The sequence below is a fragment of the Phaethon lepturus genome, unplaced genomic scaffold (assembly GCF_000687285.1).
Source record: "Phaethon lepturus isolate BGI_N335 unplaced genomic scaffold, ASM68728v1 scaffold3841, whole genome shotgun sequence".
NCBI classification, from domain to species: Eukaryota; Metazoa; Chordata; class Aves; order Phaethontiformes; family Phaethontidae; genus Phaethon; species Phaethon lepturus.
The window spans coordinates 10665-34541 of record NW_010518295.1 but is presented as its reverse complement, the minus strand read 5'-3'; the positions used below and the strand labels follow the sequence as shown (position 1 = coordinate 34541).

Below are 23877 nucleotides of genomic sequence, written 5' to 3'. Positions count from 1 at the left end.
CATGTACTTAATTTTAAAATCCTTAGTGTTTAAAGTAACCAACTGAGATTGGTGATGACTGGAATAATCCAGCTACAAGTTCTTTAGGTCAGTATTTTCAGGTTTGTGCATTAGACTTTTCTATTTAACAAACACTAATATCCTAAATTAGAAGGCAGAATACCTGCACGTAAAGATCTGTTTATGTGTGTTATTAGAATGGAAAGAAAATAAGCAACAAGGACTTACTTGTATCAGCAAGTATTCCTTTATATAGATTTTTTTAAAAAAAAAACAAAAATCAAACACTTGCTTCTAAGATATGTACCTAAGTGTGCATATGTATCAGTAATTCTTCAAGCCACATGTTTCCATATGTCACTTCAATTCTCCTTTTTACATTTGACTGACTACTATTGTCTTCTTCGTATCCTCATACAAAAATACATTTTAGGAAAGCATCATCATGAAAACACGTTCAGGAGAGCACCCACTTGAACGTTTAAAGCCTATGGTACCCAGCTGCCTACTGAAATCCCTTACTGAGCAGAGATTAAAAAAACCAACACTATTCTGAATCAGTTTTCATCAGATTCAACATTCTTCAGGCAGTACCATGTCCATGTAATACTTAACACTGTATTTTGGTAAATGCCAGCCAGGTACTTAAAACAGCTCCCAGCATTACAGTATCTGGAGACAGATTCCTCAGTTCCAGAAAGAATGAGACCTCTTCTTTCTATTTCACATCATAGGGCATGAAGGATGATGTTTTATAAGCCTGATAAATGGTCTTTTGTAGAAATTTATTAAATTATGGCTGTGAGAACAAATAAAAAGGCCTTCAGATTTAACTCTGGCTAAAGGCAGGATACTGGTCAACATTTGTTGTTTGGTTTATGTCAGAGACTTCCCAAGTTCTGGACCCAGACTATGCACATTTTCTAATCACTTTGAGCTTTATCATTCTACCTTAACATCTGTGGAGAACGTGCATATGAAGAAAGCAAGGAGCAGTACACCACCAATGAGAACTTATAGGAGAGTCTTAAAATATTAAGTAAAAAAAAAGTTTCAAGACAGAACAATAGCTTAGCATATGCTATGGAATTAGAGGTCTGAAATACTGCACAGTGGACTCAGTACAGGTTACTCAAAGCCAGAAAAGTGGATGTTTTTAAAAATTAAGTACTTGGTACAAACAATTTCAATAGCCTCATTACAAGTCCTGCCACATAAAATGAACTTTCTACAATAAAACTATGGTCAGATGCCTAGAAAAAAAAAGATGAGTCTACCTGAATGAGACTTTCCCAAGTAACACTGAATATCACAGTGGGCAATGGCTTCAAAATGAAGATCTCCCTGCTGGAAAAGCAAAACAAAAAAATACAACTGACCATATGACAAAACAACAGGACAAATTCCAGTTTCTCAGTGCATAATTTGGACGAGTCAAAGAAGAGAATTAAGATTGCCTAGAGAACTGCAATTCCATCACTGTTCAAGTATAAGGGCTTGAATGGTTTCACAGAGTGGTCTGGTACTGAGTTTTCGTTTCAGGACTAAGGGACAGATTTCTGGCCTAAGAAAGAGGTTTGGTTTGCAGTGCATAACGATCATTCAACACAACTGAATACGATACCTTGGACACAGTCGAATATATCTGCAGAGGTATTTCAAACATTACTCCCACATTTGTGGCCAAACAAATACTAGAAAGCACATTTGTTACAGTGTCTTTCACACTGAGCTTCAAAGAGAATACATTCCAGCAGCCTGGAGGTAGAGTCAAAGGTTCGGCAAAGTTCAGAATCTAGAAAGAATCAAATGACAACTGAATTAGAATTAGTACAGTATTTTTGGTGCAAGTGGTACCTTGAAGAATGCAAACTTTCTCTTCCTTCACGTTTTTGCTGTTATTACACACACATATGTGCCCATAACTGATCCATACAGTGCACATATGTAAATCTCCTATCTAAATATACGAAGAGCCAATTAGATGTCTACATCATGTGCTTATTCATAAACCAGATTTGTCTGGTTTGAATCAAGCAATTGCACGAGTAAATTATTGGCTTCGCCTTCTAAACTTCAAAGCTGATCTATGTACTAAAGACTTCCATTACAGCCTATGAAGAAATGCTGAATCCTATAGAGCACAAACACACATGCAACAATTCTGAGAACAGAGCAACTGTCTATAATTTGATGCATCTGTAGCTGCAACTCAAATGAAAGAACAGTTGCTAATAAAACAATAGAAAAACAAGCCAGACAGTGAATAATGCCTATTGAGAGAGTAAGCTCTTCAGGACCTAACAGTTACAGGCATACATGTACCCTTATTTTCAACTGATTTCAACCAGCTCTGAAAACAGAGAGTTCTTCAAAGAATCTCTTTTGTATGTCAAAGGACCGTACCCTTAAATCAAAGACAAAACATTATATGAAGCAGAAATAAAGCTTACCTTTAAAATATTCTTCGTTTCTCTGGCTATGAAGACTTCATTCATACCAATGCTGAAGTCAAAATTGTTTGTAAACCATATGGACCAAAATCCTGAAATATTATGATGTGGTTCTATATGAAACAATGCTGCAGAAGGATCTACACCAAAATACCTGTAGTAAATACAGAAGAAAAATAAATACATCTGCAATTGTCCTTGAGCACACATAAGCAGTCCACACAAGAGAAGGTAACTGTAGAATTCTTGCACAATGAGGCTCTTTCAAGGTTTTAAGGAGAAAGAACAAAATTATTTTCTTTGGAATATTTGCATATAATATCAGAGTAAAAATTGAGAAGAACAACGTCCAAGAGGTAGGCAGGTAATCACTCTACCCTCTTGCTATGCTACAGTACAACATTGCCTACTGCTTTGTGATATCGCAGTTTGGATGAAATTGGCAAAAGACGACTGAAGAAATGACTTCACATTTTTTCCATAGCTATCCTGCTTCTGCGTTGGATTAACAAGGACGGTGGAAATTTTATCACAGACTCTAGCAACATTTATATGTTATGAGGTGCTAAGGCCTATCTTTTTACTGGCTCCTGAAATTCTTCCTGGATAAAATACAGAACTATTGCTTGAAATGTCACAGGTCTGTTTTGGCAAATGACACAGCAACAACAGGAATAAGCCTCTTCACTGTCCCTGGAATCGTTCAGCGGCAAAGCAAGCTAACCTCCTATCTTAAAGTAAGGTACAATATTCTTCTTGTAATACCCGTGAACGTTAACAAACAAACAAAAATCCACTGTTAACCTACCCTTCCATCACAGGACAGGAAAGACAGGCTTTTAGTGTTGTAGTGCCTTCCAACAGATTATTCTTCGTGTTGTCAGCATAAGGATTTTCACTGTCACAGGACGCAGCTGGGCAAAGAACAGACATACAGGAGAATACAACATCAGCCAGAACAAAAGCACATCCACAGTGATTTTCATGTGAGGACTTGGAAGAACACTAAAAAGGGGAACATTTGCTGGTTCTGTTCTCACACAGGTGAGCAAAGCATCTAATGGCTTATGTCCTAATTTTCAGAGGTACCATACCTTGCTTTGAGAATAATTTATGAATGGTACACATACAACAAGGCTGTGCGAAGAGCAACCTGACTATTTTTAACTACATGTCACTGGCACAGCATTCTTACTTATCAGTGCGCGCTGCCCCCTTTTAATAAAGGGAAAACTGGTCTGAAAAAAAGAATAACTTAACATATAGTCCCTTCTTTCTTCTTATTTGCCCTTTTTTTGCTAGGAAAAACAAGTCCCAATGTCATTATGAAAGCAGCCTGTTTCATAAATGTTTGAAGTCTATGCACTGCAGTCTAGTGGTCAGAATAAGAAACAGGCTGGAGTCAGGAATGCTTAAATGTTAATCTTTGCTCTTCCACAAACACGCCTAGTCTCAGGCAAGCCTCTTCAATGATTCTGCCAAGAAATGTCATAGAAAATGACCACCCAAGCACAATAGCCTTTTAGAAAATATACTGGAAACAGAAAAATAACCACAAATTATAAAAGTATGTTGAAAAAACGTAGTCAAAAATTATGCTTATTGTACAATCAGTTAACAGTTTAGCAAATGTTTTCTTCCCGTTTTTGAAATATGTATAGCTTAGAGCCTTCGACTGGCATAAGAGGAAGCATATATATACAAAAATGGTGGAAACAATTAGCAGAAAGAATTCATTCTCCTCCTCAAAAAAGTCCAGACAAGTTGATTTTGAGATCTTTCAGGGTCTCTGTCTGCTGAAAACAGACACCCTTTTATAATCAAATCCTGTTTAATCATATTATTTGTAAGTATATGTATCCTGTACCTTTACAAGAAATAGAAACAACTTTTGTAAAATTAGTAGATGATGAAGATAGCAGTACTGGCTCAAACTCCACAGGTGATCTGTCTTTTTGTGACAACTGCCGTATTTCCTGCATGAAGAAAAGACACAATGATCCTTGTAGCAGTACTACCATTATTGTTGTAGCTCCTGTATTATTGTATCTTCTTGTCAAATTTGCAAGCCAATATCTGCCATTTTCTCACATCTTTTAAATCAACCCATGGATTTTTATTCAAGTTAACAGCTATTAAAAAAAATCCATCACTGAACTACAACTCATCATCTAACGATCTATGTGTCTAGGTGTTTGGGCACATATTAAAAATACAGAAGCATGACATTTGCCACCAGCAAAATCAATCTGCTATCAGAGAGTAAGTCAGTGGGCTAAATAATTCCCCAATCAAATTCAACACCCTAAAATATGACTTCCTGAAGCCCACGATTACCTGTATATGCACAAGGCTGTTCCCAGAATGCATGACGTACACATCTACTGAGGAATCACCTGTCCAAAAGAATGAACACTGAGGTAAGTTCACCAAGGGTGGAAGCACTCTCGCTTTGACAGATACTCATATGAGAAGCAACCCTGATTTAAATTATAAAATCTTTGTGTGACAGCTACCCCTGTAAAAAGGAGGAACTATTTCACATCTTGAGCTGTCAATCGTTTCATAAAGGAATAAAAATCCACTCAAAATGTTTTTTGGCCACAAAAAAAGCTAAGCATCAACAGGGAATTATCCTTCATTATCTCCTAAATCCAAGATGGAACACAACTCCTTCCTTTCCTATGGGCAGGGAGATGGGAGGCACAGCTGAAGGAAAGAAGGATGGCTGATTCTGCCGTAACTTTCTAAGTCTAAGGGCCAACCTATCAAAAGCACGAGAGTCTCCAGTAAAAACTGTTCTGTATATATACACAGCTATGCAAGAACCTGGCTCACCTGCTATGAACAGCAAGCATTCTCAGGAGACAATGCGAAGCTGGATTTGGTGCATAACACCTTTTGGGCTTAAAACAGGAATGGTCCTATCACCTGGTAGGGTAGTAACCTATTGACTAGAGCAACAGGAGATGGGAACAACTTGGCTTTCACCGGCCAATAAGGTGGTACAGCTATATTGGGTAACCACCCTGATTCTGGCAAAGCTATGTTCCTGTCCACAGGACACTACGAAGATGTAGAGGACCAGAAGGAGGACAGAACGAGTGATGACTATTATATCAGGGTGCTGATCGACACTTCCATGAAGGAAGATGACCCGAGTTCTTGCCCTTGCTTATACTTACATTACGTCAGTAGACATGGGCTGACATAAAAGGACGTTCTTCCGATTCACCAGGCACAATTTCTAATAGTAAGTGTGCTTTGCTCAGCTGCTTGAAAGTAAGACTAAAGGTGCCAGCTTCCCAGAGAGGGTTCAAGATGTTGATTCCGAGTGAGCAGATGCTCCACATACCCATAGCTGTTTAAAGCACATACTCCCCTTTCAACCTTTCCAGCTGTCTAGTTGCCCCATGCAGACCTCGCCTACCTTCTGTCCCACTGTAGGTGCTAACACAGGTGCTGTAGACGGCGACTAACACAGCACCACATTCCCTTTTGTTAGGTCTTTCCCTCAAGACCACGTCTCTCATTTAATTACACAAGCGGAAGGCAAGCAAGCATTGCTGTTTGATATGGTAAAGCCACCACCAGTACTGATGGAGCAAGACATGGAACTTCCCACTGACAGCAAGTACCAGAGGGCTTATATGACCAACCTCTAATACAGTGAGGACTTATAATTGCATTATATTTAATAGAAAACAGCCTCAAAAGCACACTTCTAGAACTTTAACCATCAAAAGTGTTAAGAGCAAGCACCCTTGACACAGCAGATGTGAACAATTCTTTACCAGCATCAGAATAAACCTATGTCCACAACTGAACATAACAAAGCACTGGCATCTCACTGGCAGGGAAAGCTTACAGTGGGTATTTCAGTTTCAGCTCTGTGTAAATACCACATCACAGAACAGGCACACAGGGAACAGCATAAATTGTTTTGTGACTAGATCTAGAATGCAACTTCTTGAAAGACAAAAAAATAATGTCCTTTTTTACTAGTGTGTTAAAAAAATATTATTTTAATCCGGATTCTTAAGCAGTTCCTTCTTCTTCAATCAGAAACTAGAACTGGCAGAAATGTCTAAAAATGCTATTCAAACAGACTGTAAAGCTTTATAAATAATTTAAAATCCCCTGGATTTAGAGGATTTGTTCGCCCAATAAATGTAGCATAAAGAAACTGCAAGGAGTTGATTGCTTTGCCTGTGGAATTCTAGCTTACAAGAACAAATGATGCACATATCCGTATTACCTCATTACCCTACTTTCCACAACAGCCACTATCCCCACTATTTTGTACTGTACAAACCACTCTGCCTTCAACGATCTGCCTACAAATCATTCATGCCTTCTGTCCTATTATGGTTAATTTAATTAATGGGAAACCATAAATGCGGTTGTAGGAATTGAAGGACCATGACATCTTTCCATAGTATTTAAGCAAATGTATAAGCATGTGGGACTACAGAATGAAACAGATGTAGTTTACAACTTTACAATCATTACCTTTATAAAAGAGGACTACGCTTACAGTAACTCTGCCCTAAACAAAGTGGCTGACAAGCTGTGTTTAACTAAACTGATTTGTTTTCCCTTACTTGCAAAATTTGGCTGTCACTGAATTTGATTCAATTTAGCACAGCAAATTACAACTTATGTATAAAACCAAGTCTATTACAATTAACAGTCATATTTAGGACTTACCCGAGGTCTTCGTTTTTTCCATTGCTACATAAACTACAAAAAGATTCTCCAGTAAGTATTGTCTGTGCTCCACAAAATCTTGTTGGGCATTTTCCATTCTTACCATTAAGCTCATTTCTAGCAGCATTGGATCATCAGACATAAAACAGCAACTCTGGAGCGAGACAAGGGGATATCGTGTGTGTGTGGTGGGGGAGGGAATGGAAAAATTTCATTACAGTAAGGTATCTTGAGAAGTTAATCAAAGGTATTATCTAACAGACAAGGTTTCCAGCACCAAAGTACTGGCAAAAAAGGAGTAATTAGGACCTCTGCTAAAATCTCAGCAGAAACCAAAGATAGTGCAGGTACAGAGAGCACAGCAAAAACAAAGACGAAAAACAACTAAAAAGGACACTGAACCTTGAAAGAATGCAAATTTATAAACTGTCTTAGTCAGTCTCACCTCAGGGACTGCAAAACAGTTTCCTTTGTTATATCCTCTGCCTTCAATAAAATGTGCCATAAACAGACTGATGCATGTGTCTTAATGGTAGGAAGACAGTTCATGTTCACTGGTCTGTTTATAGTTAATTTTTCCAAATCCTGTGTTTTTTGTCTCCATTTCTCACTGAAGTAATTTTAAAAAAACAAACATACATGTACAATTCTTAATAGAAAACACTGTCGTCTGGCTAGAATACTTCAAATAAATACAAATAGGATCTTATTTCCTTCTCTAATTAGTGGCTGCTGTTAAGACAAGCTGAGTCTCAGCAACTACAAAGACACAGACACCATTTCGCAAAAAATTAAAGCCAACAAAGCAAAACAAAATTAGACAATCAACAGTGAGTAACATAAATTTGTCCCTGCATCACACCATGAAGGCTGCTAAACTCAGGCTCCGATGCCCTACCAAGAGGACTGATTTGCGCAGGGGGAGGAGGAGGAGAAAACCTCCACCCCTGGCACGTGAAGTGCTCTTGTCAAGCGGCACCAAACCACCTTCAGCTAATCTGAAGTGCTGCAAGGAGGTACAGCTGGAGTGGCGAAGCATCTCTGGGAATGGGATGCCAGTTCGCCACTCACACAGCATCAAAGAAACCCTCGGCACTTGAAATGGCTGCCAAGGAGCAGGAGAGGAGGCTGCTGTGGAGACTGGAGCACAGAGATGGTCTGCTCTTGGAAAGCTCGCATCAAAGAGCGGGCAGCTGCACTACGTGCAATCTCAAACGCCCAGGTGCACCTCAAGCCTAGCCTTATTCACCAATGCAACGCAAGAATCAAACATGGGAGTAAAACAGCACGGGATCACTGTGATGTGTAACGTACAGAAAAACACCTATGGAGTCTGGGCCCCATCACACTTGAAAGGTGCCGCAGACCATCGCACGGGCCTATGTATCTGATCCAGCAAAACACCCCATCAAGTACCACCATTGCTGTGAACCAACACCCATTTACTGTGTAAGGTCACTGGAGGAGAGGGGGGAAGAGGAGATTCAGATGGCACCGCCCAGGAGGAGGAGACCCACTGTCTTGAATGCTCAGAGCTTTTGGAGGGGGCTTTTTTTGCTAACGAGCTCACCCCTCCACACCTCTGCCCAAAGCCAAGGTCACCTTCAAAGCCTCCTGAGCACATGGCCCAGGCAGCCCAGACTTCAGCCTGTCAGTTCATTGCTCTGTTGTCAGTATGAGCCAGAAACTTGTGAAACGTTTCTGGAGAAAGGAAAGTACAGGAATATAATCACTTTTGTACTCCATGTAAGTAATACAAGACCTACATATTAAAATGCTTAACCTGTCGGGTTGGGTTGGGGTTTTTTGGGGGGTTGGGTGTCTTTTTCCATCTCCCGCTCTCCTAAAGGTTATAGTGTGTCACATTTAATTTATACCACAGGGTATGGTTTTATAAAAGCATAGCTAAAAGCACAATTCCCCTTTAAACTGAGACATTGAAAATTGCATTGTTGCTAAAACTTCTAGAGCTCTGAAAAGTGCCCCTCTAAACTTGGATTAAAATAAGACAACTTAAATAGATATAAAATGATAATAAAACATACCTTAACTTGCTGATATGCATCATTAGGTAAACTGCATTCAAGGTGAACACGTAAGAAACTGGCATTCATCGTTTCTGCCTGTAAGAAAGAAAAGTGAAGAAAACATCAAGCAGATTGCTTCAAAAGATGTTATCATATAAATCTGATTCACAAGCCACAATTTATAAAGATAATAGGGCTGTTTTGGCATATGCACGACAGACACCTAAGGAAATTTTTTAAAATAAATACAATTGCTCTGTACAGTAGGCCAGCAATCAATCTGCAATTCTCAGGCACTCCACCAGGATCTACTTACTTATCAAACTATTATTAGTCATGACTACTAAATATTTATACAGCATCAACATAAGCAACCCTTATAAACGTTCATTTGTCAATAAACTGTATTCAACAGAGTCTTTTTTGTATAATATAAAAGCTTCTTTCCTTGTTTTCTGTATATTTTCTTTGTTGATCGGGTACTGAAATATAGTTGCTAGGCCAAGAGCATAACGCTTCTTGGACATGGTCTAATATGAAGGCATCAAGCCAAAATGGACAGACAGAAAATACTTCTTTCACCTTTTTATTGATTGGAAAGGGAAAAGAACAGAAAAGAAGACACTGATTGTGCCATGTATCTCATAAATCTAATGGAGCAACAGCACTGACAAAGCCAAGCATAGTTCATGAAAGCTATCTGGAAACCTGGACCGCCAAATTACTTACGCAAAATGCTCAGCCAGTGTATCTTGATTCTTCATTTAAAAAAAATTCATACTGGCGGTCCTGTCACACTATCAGTGCCTTAATTACAGTAAAATTACCTGGTGACTTTGAGACTGACGTGGACACCCCCTACCCCCAGTTTCTCTTGCGATACTGAACTAAATAGCTGAGTGGGGTACCTGCAGGTTCAAGTTTCTGAAGGTGTCGATGCAACTGACTTTAACTTAAAAAGTTCCCATAATTTGATGCTGAAAAGCAAAACTGGAAAGAAATTTTTTTAAAATATCCAACACCGTATTTCTTATCTCTCTGGGAAGGACGAAGTGGGCAGGGTGCATCTGAGCAGAAGAGAGTTGCCACACACACAGCATTTCATGGGGTCCAGTTTTATAAAAGCACAGCCAAAAGGAAGCCAACACACATTCCGCATTCCCGATCCAACCAGATTTCATACCAAAATGACTAGGGCTTCACACAAGAGGGCGATGTAACCTCTGCAAAGGTGGTTAAGCGGTGACCCAAACCCTGTCCCCAGCGCAGCTCTCTGAGGGATACAAACCCCTGCCACTTCCTTTCTTTTTTATAAAAGCTTTTGTCCTCATCAGATTCTGAGCACAGAAAAAACATCCACTTGATTCCAAAACACGCACTACTTACTAACCTCTCACGGCCATGCCTGCTAGTGGAGTTTTAAGGAGGCAGCAAGATAACATAAAGAGCAACTTTGGGGGTCGCTTTTCTGGTCAGATAAACCTTGATGCTTAGACTTCCCTTCTCAGTGGCTCTTGAGAGAACACTATGGCTTTCATGGTCCTAAATAAGGAGTTGTTAACCGTTATTCAATGCCATTGTAGTTTAAAACCCCACACCCCTATTAAAAAAAAAAAAAAAAACAAACCAACAGCTAAATCATATTCTTCCAACTTCTTTTTTAACTTCTTTTCTTGACCTGGCATATGGGTTTACACAGGAAACTGCTGTCACCTTAAAAATGAAGCTGCTAATATAACATGCACCGAGGGGGAAGAAATGTTACTGGAGTGTATTTGATGTTGATCTGTTTTTATGGGAATTTTTTATTTCTCTTTGTGAAGCTATCTTCAGAAAAGGAAAAGGGTTTTCATTTATCTAGGGCAGACAATAGATGCGTAACTGTCATGCCTATTATCTTACAACACTGGTACGATGGCTGTGTTAACCATAAAGAGAAGATAAAGCATCTGAGAGGAAAACACTGTCAGAAACAGAGCTTCCAAGAAGACAAACCCAGAACCATGTCCACATCTCCCAGCAGTCCAAGCACTCCGTTTACACTGTAAATATCACTGCCTATGAATCAGAGCAGAGAGCCAAGCTATGCAGGGTATGTTTGCACCAGGGGCAAACTGAAAAGGAGAGGCTTAGCACAAGGGGAAAAGTTAGGAAGAGCGCTGCGAAGCAGTACAAGCACTGCCACTTATCACCTGGTGCCTCTGTTTTGTATTAGGAACACATGCATACACGCTTGCATGTACACACACGCTCAGCACCCACGAATCCTATATGAACTGAATAGAGAAGTCTGAGAGAAGCCGCACAAATTAAAGTCTTACCACTTTTGGTAAGTTCTTACATTTAAACTTTAAAGAAACAGAGGCCTCTCTCAAAAAAAAGCTAAAAACCTGAACCATCTGATCTGCAAGGAGCCCTGCTCCCCTGGCAAATGTCTCAGATTCTCACTGGGGGACAGTACAGTAGGCAATTACTTCGGAAATAATTCATCCATCAAAAGAGAGACAGAGCATCAACAGGACGGCTGGCACAGGCCAGCTCAACAGCCACCAAGCAACCACAGACCCTATGTTGCTTTTAGGGGAAGAATTCCTTATTCTGCCTTAGGTGCCCTATCAGACATGGCCCTAATACAAGATTTTCACAGAGATATTCTTGCACCATTATCAGGACTGTAGATTTCAAAGTACTTCCTGGAGTTTGGCTACAGTATAATTAAAAAGAACAAACATTGAACAAGCCTCTCCTTCTTCCAGCAGGCTGATACTTCGAAATTTCCATCCTGGGCAGTCCCTGGCCCTACAGAGCTATTTCCACTCTGAATGGTGTTAATAAACTGTCCCTGTAATAGTGATTCAGCAGAGTTTCATCAGTTTTTGCAGGCAGTTATCAGGATGGCACACCAAGAAAACTCTACTGTCCTACTACCTTCCTTCTCCACGCCCAAGCACCGCATTTGCTCACATCTGCTTCTCTTATCCTCTGTCCATCGGCACAAAACATAGCTTAAGGAGTCTTGGGTTCCTGCTAGTACTTGCAGTGTTCCCCATTTTGTTGGTTCATAAACTCTGAGCTCCTCTGGGAAGTCAGCAAAGCGATGCCTGTGTCTCCTACAGTAAGACACCCTGCAGGCCGCTCCTCCGTTGATATTTCCAGTGTCTTTGTGCAGCGTTTTGAACACAACGAGGCAGTGATATAGCTGCCCTGTTAGTGCCATCCAAATATTAAACAATGCCAAAAAAACAGGCAACTGGAGCAAAGACTACATCCAGAAGCTGGATAAACAAAGATGACCTATATGGGCTCCACCATCTGTTACGGCTTAGTGGTAACTAGCCTCTGCCGAAGGCCACGTGGACATACTATGAATTCACATCACAGTGTTGGACACAGCTCTTCTTTCCTTCCGATGAGTGAGCCAGGAGCCCAGAAATCCGGGGATCCAGGACCACAGCCAGAGCATGCTGAACCTAAGCACTTCAAAAGCTGAAACACTGAAAAGGGGTGAAAGAGGATGAAATTCAACAGCAGAAAAGACAACTTTGTCTTTCTTTTCTTATCAATCAGAAGAGTTTCTTCTAAAAAACCTGGGGGAATGATGGAGAAAAAAGAAAGGCTTGCATACCTTTGCCTATTAAAGGATAAAAACAACCAACAGAATCAATGGAAGTTCATTTTCCACAAAAAACACAAACACAAATCTGTCACGTACTGTATTTCCAGAGGAAATACTCTACAGTGTAGAGGCAAACTTTCATCTGTAATCCCCAGGGATATATCGTATTTATAACATAAATACTCTGTAGAGGCAAAATTTCATTCATATCCCTATGTACAATTCTGGCCATTCACCTCTGACGCAAATTTTTACGAATTTGAAAAGCTGCAGAAAGGGGCTGTAAATTTGGCTAAGAAATGGACATCCCATCACTGAAGAAGATGCTACAGAGCGTGGACCATTCAGCTTGGTAAAGCAAAAGCTGAAAGATGCAATGCCACCTACAAATGCTTCTGGGTATAAGCATCAGAAGCAGGAGGGTTATATAAATTAAATGCGTATTTTAACAAACAAATATAAACCAGCCACAAAGCAATGTGGATTGAAAGTCAGGTGTAGGTTTTCAACCATCTAAGAAGTAAGAACGAGTATTTGGGGTTATGGTAACAATGCCTCCAGCAGTTTTGAGAAGCCATTTTACCAAGCACGTGATGGGACTAAATAACGTTACCTTTCTGGCCTTGATGATCAAGGGTGTATTACCAAACAGCTTAAACACAACCACCTTTAAAACAGGAGACAATAGAGGCAAAAACCCAACACACACCATGCAGCACTCGGTGAGCTTTCTCACAGGTTTCCAAGCAGTATCAGTAGACTTCAGAGGTAAGGATACCTTTAGCGTATTGAACTAGACATTGTTGCCCAAGGTTACAACTCATCCATCCCAACATGACAAGGGATGTGTAAATGAGGCTTACGCTATCCTGATCTTACACTGGTATTTTACTTCAGTTACAAATAAACAGGGGAAGGCAAATGTGCACAGTTAAGTGAGTATGACCAGTTTGTTTTAAATGGTTTTTCATTACAAGTATCCATTGTATGTTTAACAGTTATGTATCCTTAAGTTTGCAAGTGTGTAGTCACTCACCAAAACCTCACAGACCTCTCTTCCTTCCACAGCTTCTGAGTCCAAAATATTAACTGGACAAGACAGAATCATACGAATTTTCAAACGAGCTGGGCCAGACTCATTAGTAGGGTGAATTGAAGGAGGCACTTCTGGAGAGGACAGCTATGTGTAGAGCAACACTTCTCTAAAAGGAACCCAAACTCAAGCCATAATTTCCTCTTCAGTATCTAGATCTTGTCTACCACCTTCAGCAGCTGAGAAGCCCATCCCACTGCTGCAGCATTTCCATCCAAATCAGTAACATTCAGTGAACTGAAAAGTAATTCACCAGTTATAGCCTGGCACAGAAAAATTACACCCAGAGCTAGGAAAACTGAGTCAACTCTCTCTCACAACTCATCTACTGCGACAACACTGGTGCCAGGTGGTACCATGCTGCACTGCCAAACATGACCTCAAGTTTGTACTCTAGAGAAATAAAGCATAGGAAAATGTTCCTGACTATACAGTAAAGAAAATGTCAAATGCTCCCCAAAACTTCTCTACTCAGGAATTCAGACAGAACTGCAAAGCAGCAGAGACTGCATCCAAACTTCAGACAGTACCTGACAATAAGCCATCAGGCTAGATGTGAAAATGCAGCAAGACATGTCATGAACAGCATCCAAAAAAACCTTCTCAGTTCTACCCCTATTACCTCAAATTACAAAACCTGAAGATTTTTGGTTCCTTCACAAGAATCTGTGAACGCCCACAAGCAAGCACATTTGTGTGTGTACAGGAAGGAGATTTGTACAAAGGAAAAGAAAGGAAGACAAGGAAATCGTGCATTATCCTTGGGAAGAGGAAAGATTGACCTAACATATTTCAGCAGACTGAAAAATGAGACCTGCGTGAGAATTTTGCTCAAGTAGAACAGAAGACAACATCATGAAGGCAGTCAATGTAGCTTACATTTAGATAAAAGATTAAATTCTGATACGTGCTAAGATATTCTAAATAGGTTTTTAAAAAAAACTAAATCCATGTACAATACCAAAGGAAGGAAATTTCAAATATCAATTTTTCCAGTTATTCACTTGAGGGGTTTTGTATGGCCTGGAAGACAATGAAAATACCTGCAACTGCAAGCAAATGACAGAAATCGTTAAAGCTTCTTTCAAATGAAATAGTTATGCCTCGTAAATCCACTTTGCTGTATTCTCCACAGCTCTCTGCTTTAGTCAAGCTGAGGTAAGCAAAGCTGATGTCTTCAGCACTGACACTGGCAGGAGGGGATACTCCAGCCTGACTCCCAGCTCTCGTACTCATCCATGCAGCATGTTGTGCTTTCTAACTGTGGCAAACTGTTGGCACAGCCCTGCTGTGAACTGACATGGGGAACGGATCTGATGTAAAAAAAAAACAGAACAAACCCCAAATAGCCACTCCACCCCCAACTTTATAGTACAAAGTTTATTTTTTTTTTTTTTTAAGGACAGATCAATTCTCCAGTTTAGTTCAGAGCAGAGCCTCACAAATAGTTTTGTCGGCACAACTGAGAGGACAGCACACCATAGGAGTATGAACGAGAACAAGCAGGAATAGTTTAAACGCCAACGACTGTCTCATAAAAGCAGAACACCAGCGGAACACCATCACAGTAGCCCTGCATTGTGCAACCTCTCTCCTGCAGTCACTGGTACTTGGACTTTTTGTTAACGTTCCTTGCACCCCAACAACCTGAGGACAAAACCTTTTTATGTCTAAAAAGATTTACATTTTATCTCTGTCTGAAATATATACTGTACCAGTGTGTGTGATGCTTGGATGTTTTGAATGTGTGGAAGCAGTAAGTAGGCATTTGCTAGCTGAATTCTAGGTTCTTCTGGAGAAGATGTCAGAGTTCCCGTTCCAAAAACCTGGTGTTAAAAAAAAAAAGGTCATATCACAGTAAAGAGACAAAACCATTTTGCTAATAATAACAATCTTCTCTTTCAGAAGACAATTTATACATATAAAGTTCCAATGTGGAAAGTAACTATACACATATATGGCACTTTAGCACCCTCACTCTTTCAAGCACTATTACAAAAACAATACAAAGCACTCACCAGCAGAGCATCAGGTTATCTCAAAAAGAAAGTATCTAAACTCCCTTGCTATTCTTCAGGCAATTACAATATATGTATCACCATTTGGCAGTGCAGTAATTGCTGGAAAAACTTTTATTACTAGTCCAACTGCATATTGGATTCAATGGCTTTGCCTTAAAAATTGAGTAAAATAATTTTTGATCATTTTGGTTTTTAAAGTTTTCAGAGCACTGTAAGATTTGCAAGTTGAGTGTTTTTACTGCATTCATATCCCGCACCACCAAGGTTAGTTTGTGACAATGAGATGCAAGATAACGGGGGTAAAAATCATTAGAGGTTTAGAAAAATGCCTTGGAGTTTTTCACTTGTACGCAAAGATTTAATTTTTCTTTTTTTACTAGAAAAACACACGTTTTAATTAAAGAGGATAATACAATGCATTCTATGTTCACTGAAGATCTCTGACTGCAGATAGAAAATACCAGATCAAAGGGAATATGCTTTTTTTTTTTTTTTCAGTGGAGGCATTTACAAAGTACATTTTACTATAATGGTACCTCTTCACCATTCGGGTGAAGTTCCTGTACATACTTTTGCATACTAAATCCATTAGAAACATCAAATATGTTTCAAGACTTTTGGGCTCTCAAAAGCACTGTAACTGTGAATCAACCACACAAGTTATGCCCAGTTTTGAAACTCCTAAACCAAATGCAAGCTGGAATCATGGGCAGCTACTTCCTCTGTTTCAGATGACTCGTGATACTGTCCATGAAAACCAGACCCGTCACCAATTTTAGAAGCAGTCCAACAGGAGACAAACTTATATTTTGGTGACACTGACAACTGCTTCCCCACAACTTGTTGATAAAGGGCCCTAGCTGAGCTGCCCAGGCAATAAATCAAGGGGTCAGGAGTGAGTGCAAGGAGAAGAGAGATGGAAAAAAGAAAAGGTCAGTCAGTCTATAATGCACTCTTCCCTCATCCTTGATGAAAAGGTTCTGCCAAATGTGGCATTATCTCCAATAAATACTAGATAAATGCAATATTTGTATTAAAAAAACATGTATTTCAATTGAACTTACCTATGTTTCAATTTAAGGAGCTTTTTTTTCCAGCACAGTATCAAAGTATAGGAATGGAATAGCTGGATGGTTGATTAAAGCTGGAATTGTTTTTAAATCACTGAAAATCGGAGTTAGATTTTTCTTTAGGAAATCAATAAAAGCAAAGAATTTGGAATATATAAGGTCCCTCATACAAATAAAAAAAGCTTAAGACTCGCTTGAATTCACTAGCTAATCAGACAACAGACAGCTTTAATGCACAACCATTACGTTGACTTTCATGTTCTAAGGGCCTAAACCTCTCACCCTGCGCTATATCCCCAATGAGTTCACATAAAATCCTGCAGAGTAGCTGAAAACCATCTAAAATATTTCCTAAATAGATTTTTCATGACAAATGCATTCCAGCACAGTACAGTCTAGACTGCAGTATTATATGAAAACAACTAGTATTGACAGGACCATGATCTTGTAAGTACACATATACAAAACCATTTAGTTTTACTACCACAAGTAGCCCTGCTAACAGTACTAATTTTAGCCATCTACTTGTATGAGGGATCATGAGACTAGCAAAATCTGGTAGAAGGGATGAATTGTAAACATTACCCCATCTGATTTGTATTAGGAATTCAACAGACTTTGAAAGTCTCTTAAGTTCAAAATGTATGAAAATCACCTTTTAGAACACAGGTAAATCCAAAACTCAAGCTAAAAATAAAGAGTAGCTACCTGGTATGAATGTACTCCGTGAGATGAGGTATTTATAAATAATGAGCCCTCAATACTGCCTTCTTCTGTTGGCAGGAAGAGTACTCTGAAAGAGATTTTTCCCATCGCTGGAATGACCTGCAGAGACCACAAAGAAGCTTGCTTGCTTGCTTGCTTGCTCCGTGCCGGTGGTCACGACACCCACCATTCAGTCGCATGGCCCGACAGACGTTGCGACATGTACATCCCTAACCCGTAGATCCCCCTAAGCAGAACCTCAGCCCTGAGAAGTTTCATCTGCACACAACTCTCGACTCTTACTATGAAGAAGAGCTGAGACCATGCAGCAACTCGCCGCATTACGGCTGAAGCTCGGGCCCCCTCAGCCAGGAGCCCTTTTTGCACGAGAAGTTAATCATGCAGCACCAACAGCCTGTGCATGCACGACAACGCTTCCCCGCATATAGATACCTATGACAAAGTGAATCAATCCCCGCTGTGATATACAGTCAAACGAGTCAAAGCTGAACTTGGGCAACACAATTAGTAACCAAATGGGTCTAACTGAAAGAACAATGACATTTATGTCTGCGCAGCAATACCCATTCACCCAAATCAGATGAAAGCATAATAAAAACACTTTGCACATCAGCAGAGGATAAAATCTGGACTTCATCAAACTGAGATCACAGCCATTCATTCTTAACATGCGTTATATTGTTATATGTCATTAAAAAAATTCAAGAGTTAAAATAATGGTCTTAGATCATAAGGCAATTATGCTCATAATTGCAATACAAAATGCATAAAACATTTCACTGCAGTTTTTTTTGAGGAATATGCAAGACCATTCAGAAGACTGAAAATTCAAAGCTGCAAAACACCCACATGCCTGTGTATTACTGCATAATGCTGCACAGAGCAGAGTAAGATTTAAACAGCCTCTTTAACACTGAAAAATTCTTCTCTTCTCTGTTACTGTGTCTTCTCCCTTTACCAGTCTAAGTAGAATTGAGGAAAAAAATCAAAACCTAGCAAAACAGAAAAAAAAATTGGAGGTCCTACAAAAAAGCACGAAGAGAAAACACAGAATTGGAAAGCTTAGGCCAAAGGAAGCACGAAGGCTTGGCACTTGGCCATTACATAGTTTCCAAAAGTACATCAACACTCACCCGGCTATGAGCAGGAGACACATGAAACTGTCTAGTAGCTGTAAACACTGAATTCACTACAATTTCTCTATCTCTATTAGGGTTGTAGGCATGCAGCATTTTAGCTGTGGGTAACCCCAGTAATCTAAAGGAGGGGGAAAAAGAGAAAGAAATTATTCATTTTGTAAGCACGGGCAATGCACAAAAAAGCAACACACACAAATCACTCTAAAACATGTTGATATGCAACGATTTCCTAGTTGTAACTATTCTTTGAAAAGATGCCAAACAAGTTTTGCCCTCTAGTATACAAAGACAAGTAAGCAAGATTTGGATGTGAGAGGTACACTTAACCAAAACTAGTTTCAACCACTGGGAGTTTAACAAAAAAGCAACCCTTATGAGGCACAAAGTTTTTTAATAAAAAGTTTAAATAATGAGACTCCTGTTTTGTCAGCTAAAGCAACAATTCTCTTAAGGCTTTCGCTTTAGCTAATACATCCTAAAACCCAGCATCTTATACATTCATTCTGTGCATCCTCTGAAACATTCTTTAACCCACAAGGGGATCATGTTTCTTTTCAGTTACTGCTAGAACAAAGGCTGATTATCATTTAAGAATAATTTTTTAAGTTTTCTTAGAGGAGAAGTAAAAAAAAAATAAAAATCTCAAGTATTCTACCACTATGTTTTGCCTGGGACCTTCTGGATTTTATTTTCAGAAGTTAAAGGAAGCAACAAGCTCCCTCTCCACTAGGAAGGCAATTTTTCAATAAATCAGCAACCAGCATGAAGAACTGATTTGACATCCATGCAGAATCACCTGAAATGTACCCAGAATGTGTTATGGTTCCCTATTCCCTTTTCCTCCTTCCTAGAATTATGCTGTGTTATGGTTCCCTATTCCCTTTTCCTCCTTCCTAAAATTATGTTGATTTTCATTTACGAAGTACTGAAGGCAAGAAACACAGTTCCAACTCTGTGGCAATTACTGTTTGTCTTTTTTTCAGAGGATGGCGTGATCTCAGCTAATGCTCTTTACTCAAATGTAGCCCAGTATAGTTGTTCCTCCTCTCTTCATTATTAATCAAAATAACAATAACGTAAGATACTCACTGCATTCCAAAATGCAGAACTGATGGGTGAAAATGTAAGGCCTTCCCATTTGGAGGCATCTTCGCTGAGAAGCTGAAAGAAAGGGAAAATAAGCCACAATTAATATTTAGTGGGCGTGATGCTACACATTGCACGGAAGGAAGATAAGTTACAGGCTCTGGCTCTTTATATTCTAAACACATTCTATTTCCAAATCTTTTCATACATTCCTCTCATTGCCATAAGACTGACCTTTTAAGAAGGTTTCCATACAACAGCACATGCGGGAGAGATCATCCCAATAAAAGTGCAGTTTGAGAAGCATCCCATTTTAGCGGCAATGCTGACTTGGACAACCTCCCTTCCTTGCACATACCCCCTCAGTCATGCTGATACACCGATTTATGGGCTGCGCTACAGTGAACTACAGAAGGAAAACAACTTTTCATTCCCCAGTCCTGGGGAATGACAATTACGTCAGCATGGAGCAGATCCCCAGGCTCATCAACTCGACATCCACACAAGCACTTGTATGAGCACACCTGAGAGCTGCAGAGGTAGAGGAGTAAATAGCAGCTTGGGCAAAAGCTGACATCAAAAGAAATGCTTGCGCAGCTGTGGCTTTAATGCAAAAGCCAACTCATTTCTTATATGCAAAAGAGAGCAAGAAATAATGTGAAACACACACATCATCACCTTTCCTTTGCCCTAGGAAAATTCACAATAAAGTTCCCATCAGTTCTAGCACATTTTTAGCTTATTTCAACATAAGCCGATGCCCTATAACGTAGACAGAAATCCCAGGATATCTTCACCACTTTCTCAATTAAAACTTGTCCTCCACAAGTCCCAACAACCACAGTGGTAAAAAAACAAGCCCAGCACTTGTTCATTACAGCTACATACCCAGTGCTATGCTGTTAAAGACTTCCCCAGAAGCAGTCTGCATGTTGCATAGCCAGGATGAGTTTCATCTTTACTGAGTGATGCTAATAAGCATCACAGCAAGGATGAGTCTGAGAAGGGAGGGACGGACTGTGGTCTCATTAGTTATCCAGCTGCTTTGCATAATGTGTGATAGTACAGTTAATTGGTCCCCAATTTAAAAATGTAGTACTGTAACACTACACCTTTAATATATTAAAGTACCTACATAATTCTGTTGTTGTATTTGAAACCAATAGAGACATCATAATTTATTACCAGTCAGGAAAAATCAGGTTTATTATGATGAAAAGCCACAACTTTTAAGAAAACATTTCTCATTCAAGGCAGCAAACTCCCTTGCTATGTGGCAGGAGGAATGCAATATATCCAGGTAGCATTTCTGCTAGAAAATAACACAAGAACAGATGATGCAGAGCTACAAAGTCTGGGTGAATGACAGTCTCCTTCCAACCTTGTCTCTGCTCCAGCCAACTCTTGCTCCCTTCCTAGAAACACCAAATAAACCAGCACCTTCTTCCCCTTCCTCAGCAACGTATCCAGAAAGAAAGTCTGAGTATTGTTGTCGTAAACACACACAAATCAAAATTACTATTACAGTAAAAGCCCCACACGTGGGAGAAGGCACATTTCTTAAGGGCCCACAGATCCTTTTTTAATATGCGCACACATATATAGCAAAAATAAAAGTTAAGCCAGCAATTTATGCGCTATAGTATCACCTTGAACCCCATCACTGCTTAAGTTTCTGGCATCTTACAGGTATTGTTGAAATACCTTTTCCCACCAGAAAAGAAACTTTGCTAAGAAGAGCAAGAAGCTGAGTGCCCCTCTGTGCCAATTCGTGTAATCGGCAGCGGCTCTCCAAGACTTACTCATCTTCCTTCTGGGGAGCTCTAGTAGCATCAGCTCTTTTCCTCGCTCTCTGCAACAGGCACCCAATGCACAACCACAAACGCGGCTCTGTGGGGAGGAGACTGCATTGCGTTCGATGTGGGAGAGCGAGGACATGCTGTAGCACTGGTTCTGAAAAACGCACCGTATTACTGCTCGGACAACAGTCACAGCCAACCCTTTAGCAGCCAAAAAATGGGAAAAGCCCTCTGAGAGCAGCAACAGCAGGACCCTAGGGCTGCCATCCCACTGCTTCTGGTGAAGGCAGCCTTGACCTGGGATGGCTGAAGCTGAGCCTCAGCTAATGAACTTCACAAGCTCTCGAGATGACTCCTGAGCATGGAGGTAATTTCAGAGCATCCAGGCACGCTGCCCCCCAGCAGCCCCAGGAACAGGAACGTGGTTACAAGACATCCACCTTCCACTCTGCACCCCGTAAAAGCTGCTGAATTGCCCCGAGCCCCAGCCTGGCCCCGAAAGCAGCACAGCCACATTCCTGCGGCGCTGTGCTCACAACCCTGCCCGCTGGCCAGCTCCAGGGCGTCTGCACCGCTCGCTTATCAGCGGCCCCAAAGCAGTGCCAAAAAATAAATTGAGAGCCGAGTTTATTCAACAGCAAGACTAGTGGACAGAGAAATCCACCACTTCCGTAGCTTTTTGGGTTTTGGGTTCCCCCCCTTCCAAGGGAGAAGACAACAGGTTGGAATAGCAGGAACGGGCAGGGAGCTACTCTGCCCATCACACCTGAACAACCAGGATGCATTTTAAAGCCCACTGCTATAGAGAGAAAGGGACAGGCCCGTCTACTTTAGAAGTTTAATTCTCCAATGCGCTACCGAAAGTCTCCCAAAGCCAGCTGGAAGCTGGCAGAACACCCTTCTCCATCCCCACACTCCAAACACAGTTCAACACATTCAGATCTCTGCAGGGGATCTGACAGGGAAATAAATGTCAAAGGTAATTTATTAAGACATTTAAAAGTTGAATTCACTTTTTAGAATAAAACATGCACTTCTTGGATATTTTTTTTTTTCTTTTAAGAACCTCATCTCACTAATAGATTCACCTCAAATTATGCCAAAAATTTCTCTTTTGGCTGCAGACATGTCCAAAAAAGTGCACGGGTCATTTCATGAGAATGTTAGAGGCCTGGGAAAGACACACAAATATCAATCTAAGAATGGAAGTCTTGAAACAACAAACGTGGAGAAACAGTCCTCTTCGTAACAGGAAAAGTCTGGTTTCCAACTACCCTTTAATTGCTTTTAAAATCAGCTAACATCACATTAAGCATGCCGTCTAACAAAGCCGGACTCCACACTCACTGGCATCTCTCTGTTTTTTCAGGCAGATCAGTTGAAAACTGGCTTCTGAATTATAAATTTTGATACAGCAGGTCAATTCCAAAATTTATGGGGACATTTTAAGCACAAGCAAACAGAACTGGAGGGAAACGGGAAAAAGAAAGAAAAGAGGGGAAGGGAATTCCTGGCAACAACTTTGAACATCTAGTAGTAATCATCTTTGTATCAAAAAACTAGTTTAACTGCCTCATTATCACTTACCAGCCCAACAATTCAATGCCCTTCCTCCTCTCCCCCTCCTCACAATATATTTAAAATGCTGACACCCTGGACCATCCACCTCCAGAAAGAAAATAAGAATATACAGAAAGAACAAAAGAATACAGAAAGAAAGAAAACATCTGGAACACTGGGGAGGTGAGGGAGGGCTCCACAGTCACCCAGAGCACCCAGGGCTGGGGGAAAACGGGGGGCAGGCTCTGGGGGCAAGGAGAGGGTGAGCCCAAGAGATGCGCAGCTCCAGCTCATCACCCGGATTCACACAGCTCATCACCCGGATTCTGCATCCAGCAGAGAAGGGCGAGTCCTGAGCACGCGCTACGCACGGCACCGGGGACGCCGGCCGAGGGGAAAGGCGGACGAGGAGCACGCAAACAGGGGCCGGAGGGGAAGGTGGGATGAGGAAGAGGGGTGACACCAGGGGAGCAGACCAGGACGGAGGAATGCAAGAACCCCCAAGCGCCTCTGCAAGCAGAGGAACGCGTCGCCCTAGAGCGGCAGGTTTGGTGTGGGCTTGTCTTTCAAAAGGAGC

General features: G+C 40.6%; 1 protein-coding gene across 1 annotated transcript in view; it reads right to left on the bottom strand.

Moving 5' to 3' along the window:
• Nucleotides 1–20009, bottom strand: part of KIAA0922 (KIAA0922 ortholog) — a 47074-nt gene extending 27065 nt beyond the window's left edge. Inside the window, exons 1-13 of the mRNA XM_010296663.1 lie at nucleotides 19945–20009; nucleotides 18850–18973; nucleotides 17699–17815; nucleotides 15610–15725; nucleotide 14292; nucleotides 9209–9286; nucleotides 7164–7317; nucleotides 4791–4849; nucleotides 4321–4429; nucleotides 3262–3367; nucleotides 2454–2607; nucleotides 1625–1795; nucleotides 1278–1347 (exon numbers count right to left, since the gene is read on the bottom strand). Of these exons, the coding sequence (XP_010294965.1) occupies nucleotides 1278–1347; nucleotides 1625–1795; nucleotides 2454–2607; nucleotides 3262–3367; nucleotides 4321–4429; nucleotides 4791–4849; nucleotides 7164–7317; nucleotides 9209–9286; nucleotide 14292; nucleotides 15610–15725; nucleotides 17699–17815; nucleotides 18850–18973; nucleotides 19945–20003 (1318 nt within the window). The 5' untranslated portion in view covers nucleotides 20004–20009. The remainder of the gene's footprint in view (nucleotides 1–1277; nucleotides 1348–1624; nucleotides 1796–2453; nucleotides 2608–3261; nucleotides 3368–4320; nucleotides 4430–4790; nucleotides 4850–7163; nucleotides 7318–9208; nucleotides 9287–14291; nucleotides 14293–15609; nucleotides 15726–17698; nucleotides 17816–18849; nucleotides 18974–19944) is intronic.
• Nucleotides 20010–23877: the final 3868 nt, after the last annotated feature.